This window comes from Meriones unguiculatus, chromosome 5 (genome assembly GCF_030254825.1).
Source record: "Meriones unguiculatus strain TT.TT164.6M chromosome 5, Bangor_MerUng_6.1, whole genome shotgun sequence".
NCBI lineage: Eukaryota > Metazoa > Chordata > Mammalia > Rodentia > Muridae > Meriones > Meriones unguiculatus.
Window position 1 is genome coordinate 1,520,092 of NC_083353.1, and position 18,211 is coordinate 1,538,302.

Here is an 18,211-nt window from a genome sequence, read left to right on the forward strand (position 1 = left end):
CTGGAGAAGCTGAAAATGATAAAAAAGTAAGAGATGAAAAAAGTGGAAGGATAAGAAATTTAAAAGATTGATTCAATAGGTCAAAAATCTAACTTAAAAATAAAAGGTCAGAATAAATTGAACAGAAGAAATTATGCTGATATCAATCTTAACAAAGTACAAGAAAAGACAATGTTCTAATTTGCTCTCTGTCCTGTGATAAAACGCAGACCAAAATCAACCTGGGGAGGAAAGGGCTTCTTTCTTCCCAGGTGCATCAAGCTGACAACCAAAATAACCAGGACAGAGGGGTTGTGCCACCAAGTACAGAGCACAGTGAAGAAAACAAAACATGTCATGACTACATACTTATGTAATTTCGGAAAACTAGAATGAAGATACGAAAACTTGTTGGAAAGGAATACAACTCATTTGTAAAGGAAAGGGAAACACAGATTTCATAGTTGTTAACAACAATACTGGCAGCAGACACAGCGGAATTAAGTCTTGAACATTCTAAAGAAAATCTAGACTTAGGCTCAACCAAAGCAGAATTCAAGTGTAAAGGCAGAATAAAAACCTTGTTAAGGGCTGGGAAGATAGAAGGACCTCAGCTGAAGCACTGCCCGGGCTGTGGGCACGTCTGTGGAGCATTTCATGTAGCAGGGTCTGGCCACTTTGGATGGCTCCTTCTCTAGGCAGGTGGGCCTGGGCTGTGTAAGAAAGACTGATGAGCATGGGACTGGAAGTGACACTCCTCCATGGTCTCTGCCTCTGTTCCTGCCTAGAGCTCCTGCCCTGGCCCCCTTAAAAGATAAAGCTGAAAAGGACTTGCTATGCAAACATAGGACCTCAGTCGGATTCTCCATATCCCTGTTAGAAGGAAGGATGTACCACCAGCTCTGGGGAGGCAGAGAAAGGCAAGTCTTTGGCATGCGCTGGCAAGTCCACCTCATCGGTGAGCCCCACGTTCCAGTGAGAGACCCTGTCTGAGAAAACGAGGCAGGCTGCTCCTGAAGAACAGCACAGAGGTTGACTCATACACTCCACAAATGTATTCACCTGTACACATGTGTGCAGTCACACACCTGCACACACAAACGTTTTTAAGACATGCAAGGACTAAGAAGAGGACTAAAAAATAATCTGTGCTTGGAAAGTAACTGGACTAAATGCTTCAGCAAAATTAGTGAAACAGGAATAGAGAGACACCTCAGTATTTGCCACCAGCCCTGACAGTCTGAGCTCAGGCCAGGAGCACACAGAAGAGGAGAACTGACTCCTAAAGGTTATTCTCTGACTTCTGCACGTGTACACACAAAATAATAAGTGTTTCTTGAAAAATGAGCAAACCAGCCAGGCATTGATTCCAGCACTCGGGAAGCAGTGACAAGTGGATCTCTGTGAGTTTAAGGCCACCCTGGCCAACAGAGTGAGTTCCAGGTCAGCCAGGAACCCACAGTGAAACCCTGGCTTGTTGAGGACATAACAGCAAGGGAATTCGACTAGGAAAGATGACAAGAACAACCCAGGACTCTGGCTGGAGAGATAGTTCAGTAATTAAAACATTTGTGGGGCTGAAGAGTTGGCTCAGCGGTTAAGAGCACTGGCTGCTTCAGAGGACTCAGGGTACAATCCCCAGCACCCACATGGCAGGTCACAACTGTCTATAACTCCAGTCCCAGAGGATCAGACATCCTTACTCCAATGTACGTAAAATAAAATAAAGGCCACTCGCTGTCCTTACAGAAGGACAGAGCTCAGTTACCAGCACCAACTGGCACCTCACAATGGCCTGTCACTCCAGTTCCAGGAGATCTGATACCTTCACCTGGCTTATGCAGACACTGCAAGTATATAGTGCACTTATGTAAATGCAGATAAAACACTCATAGCATAAGACAAAAAATAGATCTTAAAAAGAAAGACCCAGAACTATGCTGTGCCTCAAACCTAGACAACATTATTTTCTAGTCTTTTCATTCACAATTCCATTGCAATTCCAGTTTGATTTTCTACAGCTTTTGCTCTGATGGTTTCTTTCCTTGCTGCTCTATTGTGCAAAATTTGTTTTCTTGCCCCTCTAACGATATTTGCCTCGAAAGAGCAGACAAGAGTGTGCAGATGAGAGACATGAAGAAGCAGTCTTTTAAAAATGAGATTGACAGAGCCCTGCAGAGTCTGGCCTGTTTGACAGCATTAAAACATTTGGAGGAGAAATTCAAAGAATGATGGGAAGTCAGACAAAAGAAGCAGTCTCAGCTTATCATCTGGCTCTAAAGCTAATCATATTTACCTAGCCACGATAATACAAAAATCTAAAAAGGCTTCCCATTTAACCAAATACTGAATATCTTGTGGTGCTAACATTTCAATGGAGAAAAACTGAAACCTTAATACAACCTATCAGGCCTTCCACCCACTCACCCCTAAAATTGCATATTCCATACGATTAACATTCCAAATCTGAAAGCTGAGCATGTAGCTGTGGGTGAAAGCAAGCTGGAGCAACTGTGAAAATAATAAAATGATCCTTCAAAATGAAGGCGTGAAAGCATTAGTGTCCTAGTTGGCTTTAATTGTCAGCTTGACACAGCTTACAGTCATCTGACAGGAGAAGCCTCAATTGAGAAACGTGGTGCATGCCTTTGATCCCAGCGCTGAGGGAGTCAGAGGCAGGCAGATTGCTGTGAGTTTGAGGCCAGCCTGGTCTACAAAATGAGTCCAGAACAGCCACGACTACACAGAGAAACCCTGTCTCAAACAACGCCCCCCCCCCCAAAAAAAAAAAAGGAGTGAAACTGCCTATGTCAGATTGGTCAGTGGGCATGTCTGAGGAAGATCATCTTGATTATTAATTGATGGAAGAAGGCCTGGCCACTAAGGGTGGTATCATCCCTAGGTTGGTGTTCTGGGTTATATGAGAAGGCTAACCATTCAAGAGTCTTTGAGCAAGCTAGAGAGCCAGGTAGCAATCACTGTTCCTCCATGGTTCCTGCCTTGAGTGCCTGCTCCGACTTCCTTCAGTGAGAGATGATGACCTAGAAGTTTTAGCCAAATAAACCCTTTCCTCCCCAAGTAATTTTTGGTCAGAGTATTTATCATAGGAACAGTAAGGAAACTAGAATAACTAGGTTATTTTGGGTTTTTAATTTTGCAATATTTCTTTAATGAAAGAGGACACATTACCAAAAATACAAGAGCTCAAACTTAGTACTTAGTAAACAGAAGTGCAAATGTTGCATTCCAGTGATTATTCTGACATTTAAAAGTATTTTGGATGAGATACACTATACTCTATCATTCTACAAATCATAGTACACATTTAAAACTAGCCAACTTAATATATATTTTTAATTTAATATTTTTATTTTTTGTAGATTGGTGTGAGGGTGTTGGATCTCCTGGAACTGGAGTTACATATAGTTGTGAGCTGCCATGTGGGTGCTGGGAATTGAACTTAGGTCCTGTAGAAAAGCAGCCAGTGTTCTTAACTGCTGAGCCATCTCTCTACCCCCTTTATAGTTCTGGCTGTCTTGGAACTCACTACGTAGACCAGGCTAGCCTTGAACTGAGAGATTCGTCTGCATCTGCTTCCTGAGTGCTGGGATTAAAGGTCCTTGCCACCAGAACAAGCTAAAAATTTTAAAAAATCTATTCAGATTTAGTTTATATGTTTGAGTGTTTTGCCTGAATGTGTGTATGTGCAATGAGCGCTTGCCTGAAGTTATGGATGGCTGTAAGCCATCATGTGGATGCTAGGAACCAAAACTATTTTTTTTTTTCCCCAAGAGCAACAAGTGCTCTGGATCTCTGAACCATTTCTCCAGCACTATATTCTTTAAACCATTCCACTGTCATAAAGCATTACTAAGTTTTCCCAATCACTACAAACCATTCTTACAAGCAAAGGTAAGGAAATGCTACATTTTATAACCCCACTTCCTAAAATACATTTAAATAGGAAGACCCTGAAAAATCTTGACAAATAGGGGCACCAAAACATGATCTTTAAGCCTATGGGAAAGCAAGGTGAACAGAAAATATGTTAGGCTGTGTCTTAGTTATTGATCTATTGCTATGAAGAGACATCATGACTAAGACAACTTAAAGAAAACATTTACTTGGAGGTTTGTTCACAGTTTCAGAGTTTATCCATTATCACCATGGCAGGAAGCACACAATCATGGTGTTAGAGCAGCAGCTGAAAGCTTTACATCCTGATTGGCAGGCAGCAGGCAGAGACTGGGCCTCCTGTGGGCTTTGGAAACCTCAAAGCCCACTCCCAGTGCCACTCCTCCTCCAACAAGGCCACACCTCCTAATCCTTCCTAAACAGTTCAATTGGGGACTAAGCACGCATACATGAGGCTATGAGGGCCATCTCATTTAAACCACCCCAAAGAGGGCACCTTGATTTTGCAAGCAAGTTCTCGGTAACAATGTTAGTTTTGAAAGGGTTCGTTTAAAGTACTTAAGTTTTTCTTACTTACCAAATAAAATTAGTGTTTGTACAGTCCAGCCTCCCAGGAAGAATACGAACTGTAGTACTCCACAATTTCTAACATGCACTAATTTTAAACATCCGTAATTCCAGTAATTCCATCATCCTTTGAAGACTTCAGACTAAGTCACCTTGCGCGCGCGCACACACACACACACACACACAAAACCAAACCCAACAAAAACAACCTAATGCCAGCAGTGGACTTCTCTAATCCTTATTGGATTAGAGACTAGGCACCCCTTTTCACTCAAACCAACCCAGGAGCCCGAGAAAGGGCAAAGCGGACTGAAACAATGTCACAGAATGTGACTCAAAAACTGGCGCCGAGAAGGGTGACCGGACACCAAAGCATTCCCTTTGTCCACAATGTCCATCATTCCTCCATTCCCAAAACGCCACACAAACATCCAAAGATCGGGAGTGAAATATATACTGCCAGCCAGCTGGATTAAATAGGAGCAGTGCAGCTCAGCTAGCTCCCTGCAGAAAACCCAAGCTGATTCCAGCGGGAGGGCTGAGCCGCGGGAGCTGACGCTTCTGCCTAGCGCCCCCGACACTTGCATGCAAGCAGTGTCCCTGGTGACTCAAGGGACATGCCAGTTGCTATCCTGGTTACAGTCCTGCTGCCTCTCCTAAGCTGAGTTGTGGGTTGGCTACTCCAACTGCCAGGTGCCGCCCACTTTCCCTCCGCTAAGGGGGGAGCTATTAAGTAGACACTCTCAGAATCCAGACCTGGGTAAGTGGCGATGGGGGAAATCACACAAGTGGAAGAGCAAACACAGCCTGTCAAGAATGTTCCGAATGTTGTGCATGGCTCCTTTGATTTTCCCCATTGATATACATATATAAAGTACTGAGGATGAAATTTAGGGAGCTTTGCACACTAGGCAAAGCTCGATCCCCGAGCTTCCACAGCAGCCCCCCAGAACTTCCGATGACAGAAGCCTGTTACTGACCAAATAAAAACGCTCAGGGGGAGTGTGTCGGTCTTGCATTCGAACGACTACAGTCTTGACACCAAAAACTATTTTGGGATGAGCCACAGCAAGTTACGCAAGTGTCATTTTTGAAAACGAGTAAGCTCTTCAAAGCCGAGCTCACCCCGGCCTTTCGCCGCCCCGACGCGGCGCGGCCACCCTCGACTCGTCCTCCCGGCGTCCCCGCCTCCTCCCTCCGGCCCCCCACCTCGTGCGCGCCGGCCGGCCCGGCCAGGGAGTGTGGCCGCGTCTGGGGCCGCGGGCCCGCGCAGCCCAGGAGGGGGTGTCGCCGAGGACGCGAGCCCCAGGGTCCCGCGTCCGTGGCCGGCGGCGCCAGCCTCCAGCCCGAGCCGCAGCCGGGCGGGCAGTCACGGGGGCCCGCGGCGCGCCCGAAGCCTCGCGCCGGCCACCGGGGACCGGGGGAGAGCTCACCGCCTCCAGGAGTCCGACACCTGCAGCGCCCCGGCGGCTCCGGTCGCGGGGCTCGGCGCCGCGTCGGGAACGCCGGCCCCGGGCATCGCCGACCGCACGGCGCCGAGCTCCCCTCACCTCAGCGGCCGCCGCCGCGTCCCCGGGCGCCGAGCTCCGCGCAAGGCCCGCCCACCAACAAGCCAGCCAATGGGCGCCGCGCGCGGGAACCCGGGGCGGGGCCTGTCCTGCGGTCCCCGGGTTGCTCGGAGCCGGCGGAGCCTCAGTTAAATTCTGCCTGCGGCCGGCGCTGAGGCATCACGTCGCTACCATCAGACGTGCTTCTGATCCGGAGGGCGCGTCCCTTCCTAGACAGATAGGCCTTGGTTGCATGATGGGCAATAGTCGACTTGACAGATCTAGATCACCCAGAAGGCAAAGGTCTGGGCAGGTCTGGGGGAAGTTTCTAGACTAGGGAAGCCGAGGTGGGAGGAATCCTGAGTGGTCAGCACCGGCCAGGGCAGGGGGTCCCGGGCCGAGGAGACACGGAACCCAGTGCTAGCACTCACCCCTGCTTCCCGAGGGCACCATGTGACCCAACGCTCCTGCTGCCTTGACTGCTGCCATGACCTTCAAACTGTGAGTCGAAGTAAGCTCCTCCATAATCTGTTTCTAGTCAAGCATTTACTTTTAAAAGATTAGTTTGTTTTTATATGTGTGGATGTTTGCTTGCATGTATGTTCCCACATCGTGTCTTCGTGTGGCATACCAACTGTCGGTATCTCTGCTGCTTGTCATCTTGGCTTATTTTTCGTTTTTTAGTTTGCTGTGGTTGAAGGTTGTAACCACCCCCTAAAGCGCATGTGGCTCGGCCTGGCTTAAGCTGGTGGCGTTAGGGACTCTGCCTTAGAGCCCTGCCTTTGCATTCGGGTTGGAGCGGGTTGGTCTGCTTCAGCCGTGGCCGCCGCAGACCCAAAGGCCGCCAGAGCAAGTGAACGTGGACTGAAAGTTCTGAACTCAGGAGCGAAAATAAGCCTTTCCCTCCTTGATTTTTCACAGGTCAGAAACAGGCAGAAAACCTAACAAACAGATACATGCTGGTTATTTAGGGTGTGTTCCATTGCATCTTTTAATTTTTTAATTAAATTTCCTTTTGTGTGTTTGCGTACACACGCCCATGTGCACAGGTACCACAGCATTTGTGTGGAGATCATCTTGCTGGAGGCGGTTTTAACCTTCCACCATGCTGAGTTCGGGTTGAGAGGCTTGGTAGCAGGTGCCTTTTCCCACCAGTATCTCACCAGTCCTCATGTCTTTTTTTCTTTTTCTTTCTGTGAAAGGGAGCATGTGTGAAGGTTCTCATGTATGTGTGTTCAGATGTGTGGAGGCTAGAAGTCAACCCTGAGTCTGCATCATCCCTCTGAAACTGATCAGTTTTTTTGTTTTTTGTTTGTTTGTTTGTTTTTTTGACATGGGTTCTCTCACCACCATCCCTGGGGCTTGCTGATTCAGCTAGACTGGCCTGGCCAGCAAGCCCCAGAGATCCTCCTGCCTCTGCCTTCCCAACACCAGGATTACAAGTCTGGGCAGCCATGCCCAGCTTTTTAAATGGGCGCTGTGGATCAAATCCAGGTCCTCATGTTTGCATGCAAGCACTTCACTGTGATCTACTTTCCCAGCCCACAATATGTCAGGCAGTATACTGTCTGTGTAATGAAGTGTCTGCTCAGTACCTTTGCTTATTTTTCTTTTCAGTTGACCTTTTAAAAATTGACGATTACATATGTATTTTGTAGAATATATGTGTATTCATACATGTGTAAAAATTAGTTCATTTTGAATAAATTACTTACGTTTTAATCACCTTATCTTTTGGCGTAATATACTACATTTTGGCAAATGACTGTATTCATTTTCACACAGCCACACCAACTGATTTTTAAAGTTTTTTTTTTAATCTTTCTTAGAAAGTCTATCATGGTTTTGTTTTAAAGAATAGGACATAAAATTGGGACAGGATGGTGTATGGATCTGGGAGGAGTGAAAGGAATATGATCAAAATATATTCTATGCATGTATAAAATTCCCAAAGAATTAATTAAAATATTATCTTCTTAAAAGCCTATCATTACCCTCCAAGGTTTAGAAAGTCTATAGTTAATACTCCAATAATCAATAATGCATATTATCTATGACAGAAATAATGTATGACATGACAAAGAAATAAATCATAATTTATTCTCTAGAGAGCCAGTGAGCACATAAACCTAGGCCTAACGTGAGTAGCTGCTGATGATTAGATATGAAAATGCGCATTGTAGGTCCTCAAGGATGGAAGCAGTGATGCAGAGGTGAGAAGCTGGCATGGTTGACTCACCAGGGCTCTGCCTTCTTCGGCAGATGAACACTGATAGCTTGAAAGCTGGAACAATCACGAAGCGGGACACCCGTGGAAGCACTGAGTTCCTGAGGATGTTTTTGAATGTTGTCTTTCTCTGACCCGTTCCTGCCTCTTTTCTGCTTCCTAGCCACATGCTGCCATGGCATGCTGCCCAAGTGCATGGAGTCCAACAACCATCGACTGAAGCTTCTGAAACTACAAACCAAAACAATCTTTCCTCTTTTGAATTGTCCGACAGAATTTTTTGCCACAGTGACAAAAAAAGTCAAAACAGTACCTATCAAGCAAATGCAAATCAAAACCACATCACCCACAGTGCAATGTATATCATTTATATATAATCTATATAATAAAAAGATAGCAATGTCATATAGAGTATTTAATTTAGAAAATATTGTAACAAGTGTCAAGTGTACGGACTAAATTGTGTCCTCTAATATTTAGATATTGAAGCTTTAACTCTTGCAATTTAAAAGAGGTAATTGAGGTTAAATGACATCATAAAGGCAGAGTCCCAACCCAATATGACAGATGTCATATGAGAGAAGGAAGAGCTAGGCATATGTGCATGCAAAGATACAAGTGTCAGCATAGTGAGCGCACACCTCCAGAGAGGCTGAGACAGAGAGATGTCGTAGTTTGAGGCCATGCTGGCTCTCAGGGGAGAACATTAGCCAACCAAACAAAACCACACGACACAGGGAGAAGACATCAGTCTGCTGACAACCGTGAATTTCTATCCTCTAGACCTGGGAGAAAATAAAGTTCTGGTGTTTAAGCAACTCAGTCTGCGGTATTTTGTTTTGATAGTTCTAGGCAGCTAATCCAGCGTGAAGTGAAGAAACTGGAACTGAAGCGTACTTGTGTATACTCGTAGTAAAAATGTGAAGGTTCAGAAGCCGGTGTAGTCATTACCAGATGGCCCGGCACCTATGCTTTCACATTCATACCCACCAAAGGCAGCACATGCCCCCACAAAAACTGAAGAGTCGTAGCACGTTATGCATAGTGAACAAAAAGCGATGGCGGGTCTCACACCCATCAACTAGTGCATGAATAAAATAATACAATATGTCTACATAGTGGAATATTATCCAATAATGGCAAGGGCTGAAGTACTGACGTGCTGTGATGTGGGTGGACCTTGGGAACACGATGCTAAGTCAGGGCATTCGATAAGAATCACAGTATAATTCTACTTACAAGAAGTGTCCAAGTAGACCCAACTATTAAACAGGTCAGTGATTGTCTAAGACCAGAAAGGAGGAGAACTGGGAAGGATTAAAACTAGAATACAGGGTTGGTTTTTCTCCCCCAACGGGAAATGATGAATTAATTGTTCTAACGTTGACTGTGGGGATAGTTGCACAACTCGAAATTGTATATAAGTGGGCCGTATCTCAATGAAGGTGTGAAAAGAAAACCAACACTCAGATTTTCTGGACAAGAGTCAAACTCTGGACCAAAGAGTTTACAGAAGAAAAAATCCAAAGAGATAAACATTGGAGAAGCTTTTAACCTTGCTGCAATGACAATGGAAAATTAAAAAAGAAACCATTGATGGAGCTAGGAAAAATGGATAGATATGTATTGATAAAATTATTTAGCTGGATAACCACTTTTTAAGATGCTGTAGCGAAGTGCAAGATCGATGAAATTACTCACTTTCATCTCATCCATATCTGAACTATATATCTATCTACTCAAAACAATCCAAATGAAAAAAACTACTTTCACACAATGCTTATAGCAACACTATTTGTAATGCAAAACAAGCTAGAATTGTAAACCACCTGCATATTTAATAACTAAGGAGATATGTATTAAAATAGCCGGGATGGACTACATCCATCAATGAAGTATACGTAAAATAATAAACGTGTACAGATTAGTTTGGAAATGTAGATTAGTGTGTATTGGATATGAGGGGAAGTTTTGGTAACAATAGTAAATCCTCTTATGGATAAAAGCTGTCTTTGTATCCCAGAAGGAGAAAGACAAACATGGGATATACTCACTTATATAGACCTATAAGATATGATAAACATAATGAAATCTATACACCTAAAAACGATAATCAATTGAGCGGACATGGGGTGAGATGATCAATCCTCGTTTAGAAAGACAGATGGGATGTGCATTGAACGTATGACAGGAGTCTACTGAGCGCATCTGAAAGACTCTAATTAGCAGTGTTTTCAAAACAAAGACTCATGACCAAACCTTTGGCAGAGTACAGGGAATCATAAGAAAGAAGGGGAGTTAGTCTGATGGGGAAAGGATAGGAGCTTCACAAGGACCAAATATATCTGAGCACAGGGTCTTTTCTGAGACTGACATTCAACCAAGGACCATGTATGGATATAACCTAGAACCTCCGCTCAGATGTAGCCTGTGGTAGCTCAGTAACCAATTGGTTTCCCAAAGTGAGGGGAACAAGGACTATTTCTAACAGGAACTCAATGACTGGCTCTTTGGTCTCCCCACCCCCGAAGGGAGGAGCAGTCCTGTTAGGCCACAGAGGAGGGCTTTGCAGCCAGTCCTGAAGATACCTGATAAAACAGGATCAGATGAATGGGGAGGAGGTCCCCCCTATCAGTGGACTTGGAAAGGGGCACGGTGGAGATGAGGGAGGGAGGGAGGGAGGGACTGGGAGGGAATGAGGGATCGGGACACGGCTGGGATACAGAGTTAATAAAATGTAACTGATAAAAAAAAATAAAAAAATAAAGTAATAAAAAAAAGCTGTCTTTGGGAAAACAAGCCATTTGGGGCATAAAATGAGACTCTGTCAGTATGGGTATGAGAAGTCCTATCAAATAAGAAAAAGTTATCTGCATAAAATCTTTAGAGAGGATTTATCTTCGTTCCTGAATAGAAGAGAGAGTGTGAGTAGGGACATGATGGAGCCATGAGGAAAATGAGAAGTCCGCGTGTGCACGGAGTGCCGGGCTAATGGGAAATCACTGGGGACAAAATGGGGAAAGAGACTTAAAGGAGGGGCAGGGTTAATCTCCCTTATCCTCAAAAACCTCAGTGAAGCTTTGTGTGAGTGGGAGTTTTTTCAAAGGAAACACAAAGGAAACTGAAGCTGAAGCCATTGGAACAACAAAAAGACACCCACAAGCAAGGTGTGGTGGTGTACACCTTTATCCCGCAGAGGCAGGAGGATCTCTGTGAGCTCAAGGTTAGCCTGGTCTACCAAGGAAGTCCAGCATAGCCGAAAAAACAAAAATGAGTGAATGAATGAGTGAATGAATGAATGAGAAACCTCACATGGAAACAAGCTCAGGTAGAAAGGATGGAAGAAAGTAATCCTTGATGGGATGGGGTGGGGAACCAACCCTTGTAAACCCATCATATTTGGGAGGTGGAGGCAGGAGGATCAGAAGTTTAGGGTCATTCTTGGCTGAGTAGTGAGTTTGGGCACAGCCTGGACTGTACGAGGTCCTGCCCTGTCCCAACAGAAAAGAGAAGACTCCCAGAAATTCTTAGTAGCTGGGCACTAGAGAGATGGCCTAGTCTTTAAAGTGTGCCTACATCCTGCAGCTCACAACCTCCCCTAACCCCAACTCCAGGAGATCTGACAACCTCTTCTGGCTGCCACGGCACCCATATATACGCAGCATATATTAATACATACACATGAATAAACCTTTCAAAAATAAATATTGGTAATCATGGGAAATGCTGTAGACTCCCATGTTGGAAGTTTTGGATGAGTTCAGTTAGACTGCAAGATGAGATGTAGCTTAAACTTGCCTTACGTTAAGAGAAGAAAGCATGATATATATGTATTTTAAGTTTATTAGTATTAAGTAGATAACTTTTTAGCATCCTATTTGTTTTGATAATATTGAGCTCCATCCATTAACTAACAACACAGGAATAAACACACAAAACCAAAAATCCAGGTTAAGTAATAAAGTCAAGTGCTCCCTAGATGAGAAATATGGAAATGAACATGTGAGATGGAAAAACTTTCTTCCCACCTTCTTTTGGTTGGAAAGAGGTTTTATGAGGATGGTCAAGTTTAGTAGCCTCAAGACATCGTGCTTCCTGCAGAAGTGCTTTCAGAGTGAAAGTATCAACTGTTCAAGGAGGCTGCTCTGTGAGAAAAGTTCAAAATAATAGATGTGCAGGGGGCACCCTTAGGGAGCATCTTTTTAATCACAGACTCCAGGAGTCATGGTTCCACTGACTTGGCCAAAGGAAGGTCACTAACCAGCCCTGATTTACAGATGGCAGGTCAGTGGCACGGGGCCTAGAAGTGATTTTCCCAAGGTTAGAAAGCAAGCCAGAGGGTGAGCTGAAAATAGCAGTGGACCTCACGCTCCATTCAGGCTATATGATAACTTGTGTACTGTCAGCAAAGAATTGAGGAATGAATGTCCTGGAGAGGTTAGCACATTTCTATGGCTGAAGAAAAAGAGTTGCTCAGCAGTCACAAATGCTGCTTGAAGTCAACAAACCGCCTGCCTAATTTTATTAACTATAAAATGGAAGTCTCAGAAAAACAAAATTCCTCTTTGAGTACTTAAAAAAAATTAAAAAAAAAAGTAAGTGCAGCCTCATTGCATAAAGTCACACTTCTGTAAGGCTGAAAATCCCACAGACGGTCACTCTTAGCTTTTATAAAGACTAAACAAACCTCAAATAGTAATTCTTCAATTGGAACAGCAGGCTTCTAGGGTCTTGCAGGTGTGTGTGTATATACTTTGTAAATGCGGAATTTTCTGGAGACTCGGGCCCTCACCAGTAACTCCCTGTAAGTTTCTTTACTGAACTAACAGACCTGGGAAATTGAATGACAGCCTAAAGACAGGCACTAAGGTTACCTCTCCAGCTACCCAAGCCACAGAGGTCGATCGCCTAGCTCTTATGCTCCTACCTGGTGATGTTTCAGGGGAACAACAAAAGGTGAGCCCCCGATAGGCAGCTGTTCTCTGGGATGGTTTCTGACCTTGCAGCGATTTTGTCAACTGAAAGCTTTATAAGATTAGGTGTTTTCAGAAGCGATGTTAAACCCATTATTACTTTTCATATAGGATTCTCTTTGATGATGGCTGTAGAATGTGGGATAATACTTCCTGGCTAGCCCTAAGCGGGAGTATTAGCCTAGACTCTGGACTCCAGAGTGCTCATCCCCTCTGCTTTATCTAAAGGGACACATTGTTACTGACTCTGCCCAGTTCTTTACAACTGTACGTTCTGCAAGGTCATGGACAGAAAAGAATTAAGGGTACAGTGGAAGAAATACTGTGCCCACCAAGTGCTCATGAGCTCTCATCTGGTAGATGCCAAGCCTTTCCACAGCAGAAGTTGGCATCTGAAACAGAGGACCCAGCTGCCTGGACAAAATGTGTGTTACAAGCATCCAAGATACTAAGTTTCTTTAGGGGGTGTTGGGGAGTAATTTTTTGGACAACAATAACTAATTCAAAGGGATAAAATATTCCTTGTGGAATTGCTGTGAGGTTTAGGACACACATGAAGAACAGAGAGATGCTGCAGATCTTGCTGTGGTATTTACGGGGTACAAATAAGCTTATGTTATGGCTCAGAATCTGGCAGAAATAGTACTGTAAAGAAAATACTAGCCAGGCAAGGTGGCGCACACCTGTAATCCCAGTACTCAAGGAGGCAGAGGCAGCTGCATCTCTGTGAGTTCATGACAAGCCTGGTCTATAGAATGAGTCCAGGACAGCCAGGGCTACACAGAGAAACCCTGTCTTGAAAAACACAAACAAACAGAAAATGCTTTTAATTCTTTTTATTTTATTTTATTTTTTTTCTTATAAGTTACATTTTATTAACTCTGTATCCCAGCTGTATCCCGCTCCCTCATTCCCTCCCAATCTCACCCTCCCTCCCTCATCTCCACCGTGCCCCTTTCCAAGTCCACTGATGGGGGGGACCTCCTCCCCATTCATCTGATCCTGTTTTATCAGGTATCTTCAGGACTGTCTGCAAAGTCCTCCTCTGTGGCCTAACAGGACTGCTCCTCCCTTGGGGGAGTGGGGAGGTCAAAGAGCCAGGCATTGAGTTCCTGTTAGAAATAGTCCTTGTTCCCCTTACTATGGTAGGAGTCTACTGAAGGCATCTGAAAGACTCTAACTAGCAGTGTATCAAAGCAGATACAAAGACTCATAACCAAACCTTCGGCAGAGTACAGGGAATCATATGAAAGAAGGGGAGTTAGTATGATGGGGAAAAGATAGGAGCTCCACAAGGACCTAGAACCTCTGCTTTTAATGCTTAACTCCCAAGGAATACAAGACATGGAGACATGAGGGAATGCCATGTTCCTTACTCAGCTTCATGAAATGCTCTGACTCTGACAGAAAGGAGTTTGCCAGAAAAAAATAAAAAGGATAAAAACCTAAGTGGCAGCTTTGTGAAACTTAACAGAGGCCCAAGTTACAAAGCTTAACAGGAAGGTGAGAACAGATGTTTTCTTCCACTTTGGCTAAGGTTGAAGTGCAACTATTGCTGTGTTTTTGGATGAAGAAAAAACAAAAGGCAGGAAGTCAGGAAGTCAGGAAGGAAGGAAGGCAGGAAGGCAGGAAGGCAGGAAGGAAGGAAGGAAGGAAGGAAGGAAGGAAGGAAGGAAGGAAGGAAGGAAGGGAAACATAGGTATTCTAAGCTAAGGTAAAGCACAATGAAGAACCGGAACGGAGGAGCCTGCAAGACAGCTCAGTGTGTGCATTCACGCCTGACAACCTGAGTTTGCGCCCCAGGACTGGCACAGTGGAAGGAGAAAACCAACTTTCACAAGTTTTCGTGATTCATACACACACACACACACGCACACGCACACGCACACAGAAAGAGAGAATATGAATAATTAAAATAATAAAATCTAGTAAAATTATTTTAAAATATTTAGAACAATTTAAAAAAAAAGCCTTTCTCTTCAAGAAAAGCAAGTGGTCTTATGTTAACTAGAAAAAAGGCATCCAGAACTGACCGATTCCAGGCAAAGCAATTATTATTATTATTATTAGCAATTATTATTTCAGTCCGCAAAGCAATTACTCTCAAAATTCTTAGCTTTCACTTCTTTTCTGTGCCTTCAGAAATTGGGCCGGGGTTACAGCTTACTTAGTAGAATATGAAGCCCTGGGCTCGATTCCCAGCACTCTAAAGGCAGAGTGTGTTGGCACAGGCTCATATTCCTAGCACTTGGGCAATAGTGGCAGGAGAATCAGAAACTCAAGGTCATCCTTAGCTACATAGTGAGTTCAAAGCCAGCCTGGGTTCCATGAGTCTAAAACCAAAATTATTGGTACCTCCAAAAGCTTTGTTATGTAGAAAATGTCTTTCTAATATTTACCACATCCAAAATTTAAAAAATAAAAATCCAGATGTTGGAGACTGGAGAGATGGCTCAGAGGGTAAGAGTACTGGTTGTTCTTCCAAAGGTCCTGAGTTCAATTCCCAGCACCTACATGGTGGGTCACAACCATCTATAATGTGATCTGGTGCCCTCTTCTGGCATACAGGACACATGCAGGCAGAATACTGTATAAATAATAAAAGAAATCTTTCAAAAAATAAATTAATTAAAAATGATTTTAAAAATCCAAACATTTAGTTTTCATTTATCTAAAATAACAAAAATATATTCATTATATTAGCACAAATAAGACATTTTATTAAAGAAAAAACTATAGCTGTAAAACCATGATAAAACTACATGAAAAGTGATTCTTTTACATTGTAATGAAAATCTCTTCCATGCCCACCTTCATTAGATATAGCTGGATTCTCATGTTTGTCTCCATCATTCTGTTGCAGTCTCATTCATCACTCTGGCACTAAAAAGCTTCACTATCTGCTTAGGAGAAGACAAGAGCAAAAAGTCTAGTCACACCTTTGTACTGTGAATTTATTTACCTCTCCAACTCCAGGAAAGAGCCTTGTGGAACCCCAAGATGCCCAGATCATACTTTGGACATGGCTGCTAACCAGAAGCAGTTGATATCACCAAGTGAAAAGAACAAGTGTACAGGTGTCCTGGTGATAAGCTAGCTTCTAGCAGTGTCCTGTGTGCTCTCCTAAGCTCTTACAATGTTCCTGCACAAACAAGGAAGCCAAAGTCGGGGAGTGACTTTCCAACTTTGTACAGCAAATCAGCAGCCTGGCTTCAAGGCCTAGCTCGTGACCAGGCTGCCTCCCTGCCTCCCTAAAAGACAAAGGCCTGCAGTACATTTAACAAAGGCCCAAGTCATCCTTCTGGCCCTCCCCTTCTCAATCTTCTCCCCGCCTTTTCAGATTTCAATGCTCTTTTCTCTCCAGCCTAGTTTGGGAACTCACATTTCTTTCCACTCTGGAGTAAGTCCTTGTCCACTGCCTGTTGTCCATTATTCCCACCACTCCATAGAAACTGCTCTCTCCAGAGGCACCAGTGGCCGTTACAATGGCGGGCATCAATGCTGCTCTTCAGCTTCCATCCTTGCTTTGGGGATCTGGGAGACTGAGCACTGCTGTTATTGTATTAACAATTCTCTTCTTTCTTGATTAGTCTGGTACCAAACACTTCTTGTTGTTGTTTTCTGCCTGTGCAGTATCTTTTCAGGAAAGCCTTTACTGGGGTCTTTCTAGGCCCACCTGCTAGTTTCTGGCCCTAGCCTTTCTTCCCTCTCATTCTATGTCTTCTGTAATCACATCATTTCTGCGCATGATTTTAATTATTGGGTACATATTACTGACATCAGAAAGCACTATTTATAGACCAAACAGTTCTGTTGTGTGCTTAGCTGATGCCTAGTCATTTCCTTGATAACCCTAAAGATACAATTATTTATCATCCAATTATGTATAAAAATATGAAAAGGATGACAAATGAGCTCAGAAATATCACAGTGCAGAGATAATGCACTACCTCTTCTTTCCACACTTTTCTGACTACACAGGTGCACAAGTGGAATTATTATACACAATATTCATACTTGAAATGAGGGTCTTAGGTACTTTGCATTCTATTGTATCTAGACTGTCATTTGTGTGCATGTTACACACCTGTATACATCCATGTGCAATGTCTTCGTGTGTTTGCACACGTGTATGTAGAGAGGCAAGAAGGCAGCAGCAGGTGCAGTCCTCAATCACTCTCCTCCTGACTTGCTTAGATGTGCTCTCTTACTGACTGTGGGACTCAGGGATTCAGCTAGGATGACGGGCAAAGCACTGAAGGGCGCTACCTGCCTCCATGCCCCAGTCCTGGGTTGCAGAATGTGCCACTGTGCTTATCTTTCTCTTTTAAATTGAGTTGGGACTTAAATTCAGGTCTTCATGCTTGCATGGCAAGCACTGTACCAACCAAGCTAATTTGCCATACCCAGAAAGGACATCTTTTTCTTTTTTGTTTTGCTTTCTTTGGGGAGTGTATATGCATGTGAAAGCCAGAGGTCAATGTCAGGTTCTTCCCTGTCAGTGTCTGCCTTCACCACTCTCCGCACAGCCACCACCACCCTCTTCTCTCTCTCTCTTCCTCTTTTTTTTTTTTTTTCTTTTTGACAGGGTCACTCTGTGTAGATCTGGCTACACTATAGTCCTGGAATACACTATACAGACCAGGCTGGCCTAAAACTCCTAAGACATTCTCCTACCTCAGCTTCCTGAGTGCTGGAATTGAGGTGTGAACAGCCACACTGGGCTTACACCTTCAGTAGGCTTCACACCAACACATTCACGGTGTTGGCTAGGCTGGCTGGTCAGTGAACTCCAGGACTCACTTGTCTCCACCTCTGCTAAGGTTTCAGCAGTGAGTTGCAACCATTCTGGCTTTGTATGTGGGTTCCGGGATCCAAACTCAGGTCTACCATTTTACTGACTGAGCCAACTCCCCAGACCCGGGAGAGCACCGTTAGTTCCTTGCCTTGTGTCCATTCTGGCCTGCTTGAAAAGAGCAGCCCATTGGTTCTTGTGACCTTCC

At 44.1% G+C, this 18,211-nt stretch overlaps 2 protein-coding genes across 9 annotated transcripts in view; one reads left to right on the forward strand and one right to left on the reverse strand.

Annotated features, from left to right (window-relative positions):
• Znf638 (zinc finger protein 638) overlaps positions 1 to 6,035 on the reverse strand; it is a 118,114-nt gene extending 112,079 nt beyond the window's left edge. For all 8 annotated transcript variants that reach the window (XM_060383447.1, XM_060383450.1, XM_060383452.1 and 5 more), the window contains exon 1: positions 5,895 to 6,035. In XM_060383447.1, the coding sequence (XP_060239430.1) occupies positions 5,895 to 5,980 (86 nt within the window). In that variant the 5' untranslated portion in view covers positions 5,981 to 6,035. The remainder of the gene's footprint in view (positions 1 to 5,894) is intronic.
• A 147-nt stretch (positions 6,036 to 6,182) lies between these two features.
• The window catches only part of Paip2b (poly(A) binding protein interacting protein 2B), a 61,315-nt gene continuing 49,286 nt past the window's right edge, over positions 6,183 to 18,211 (forward strand). Inside the window, exon 1 of the mRNA XM_060383459.1 lies at positions 6,183 to 6,519. The gene's annotated coding sequence lies outside the window, so the exon portion shown is untranslated. The remainder of the gene's footprint in view (positions 6,520 to 18,211) is intronic.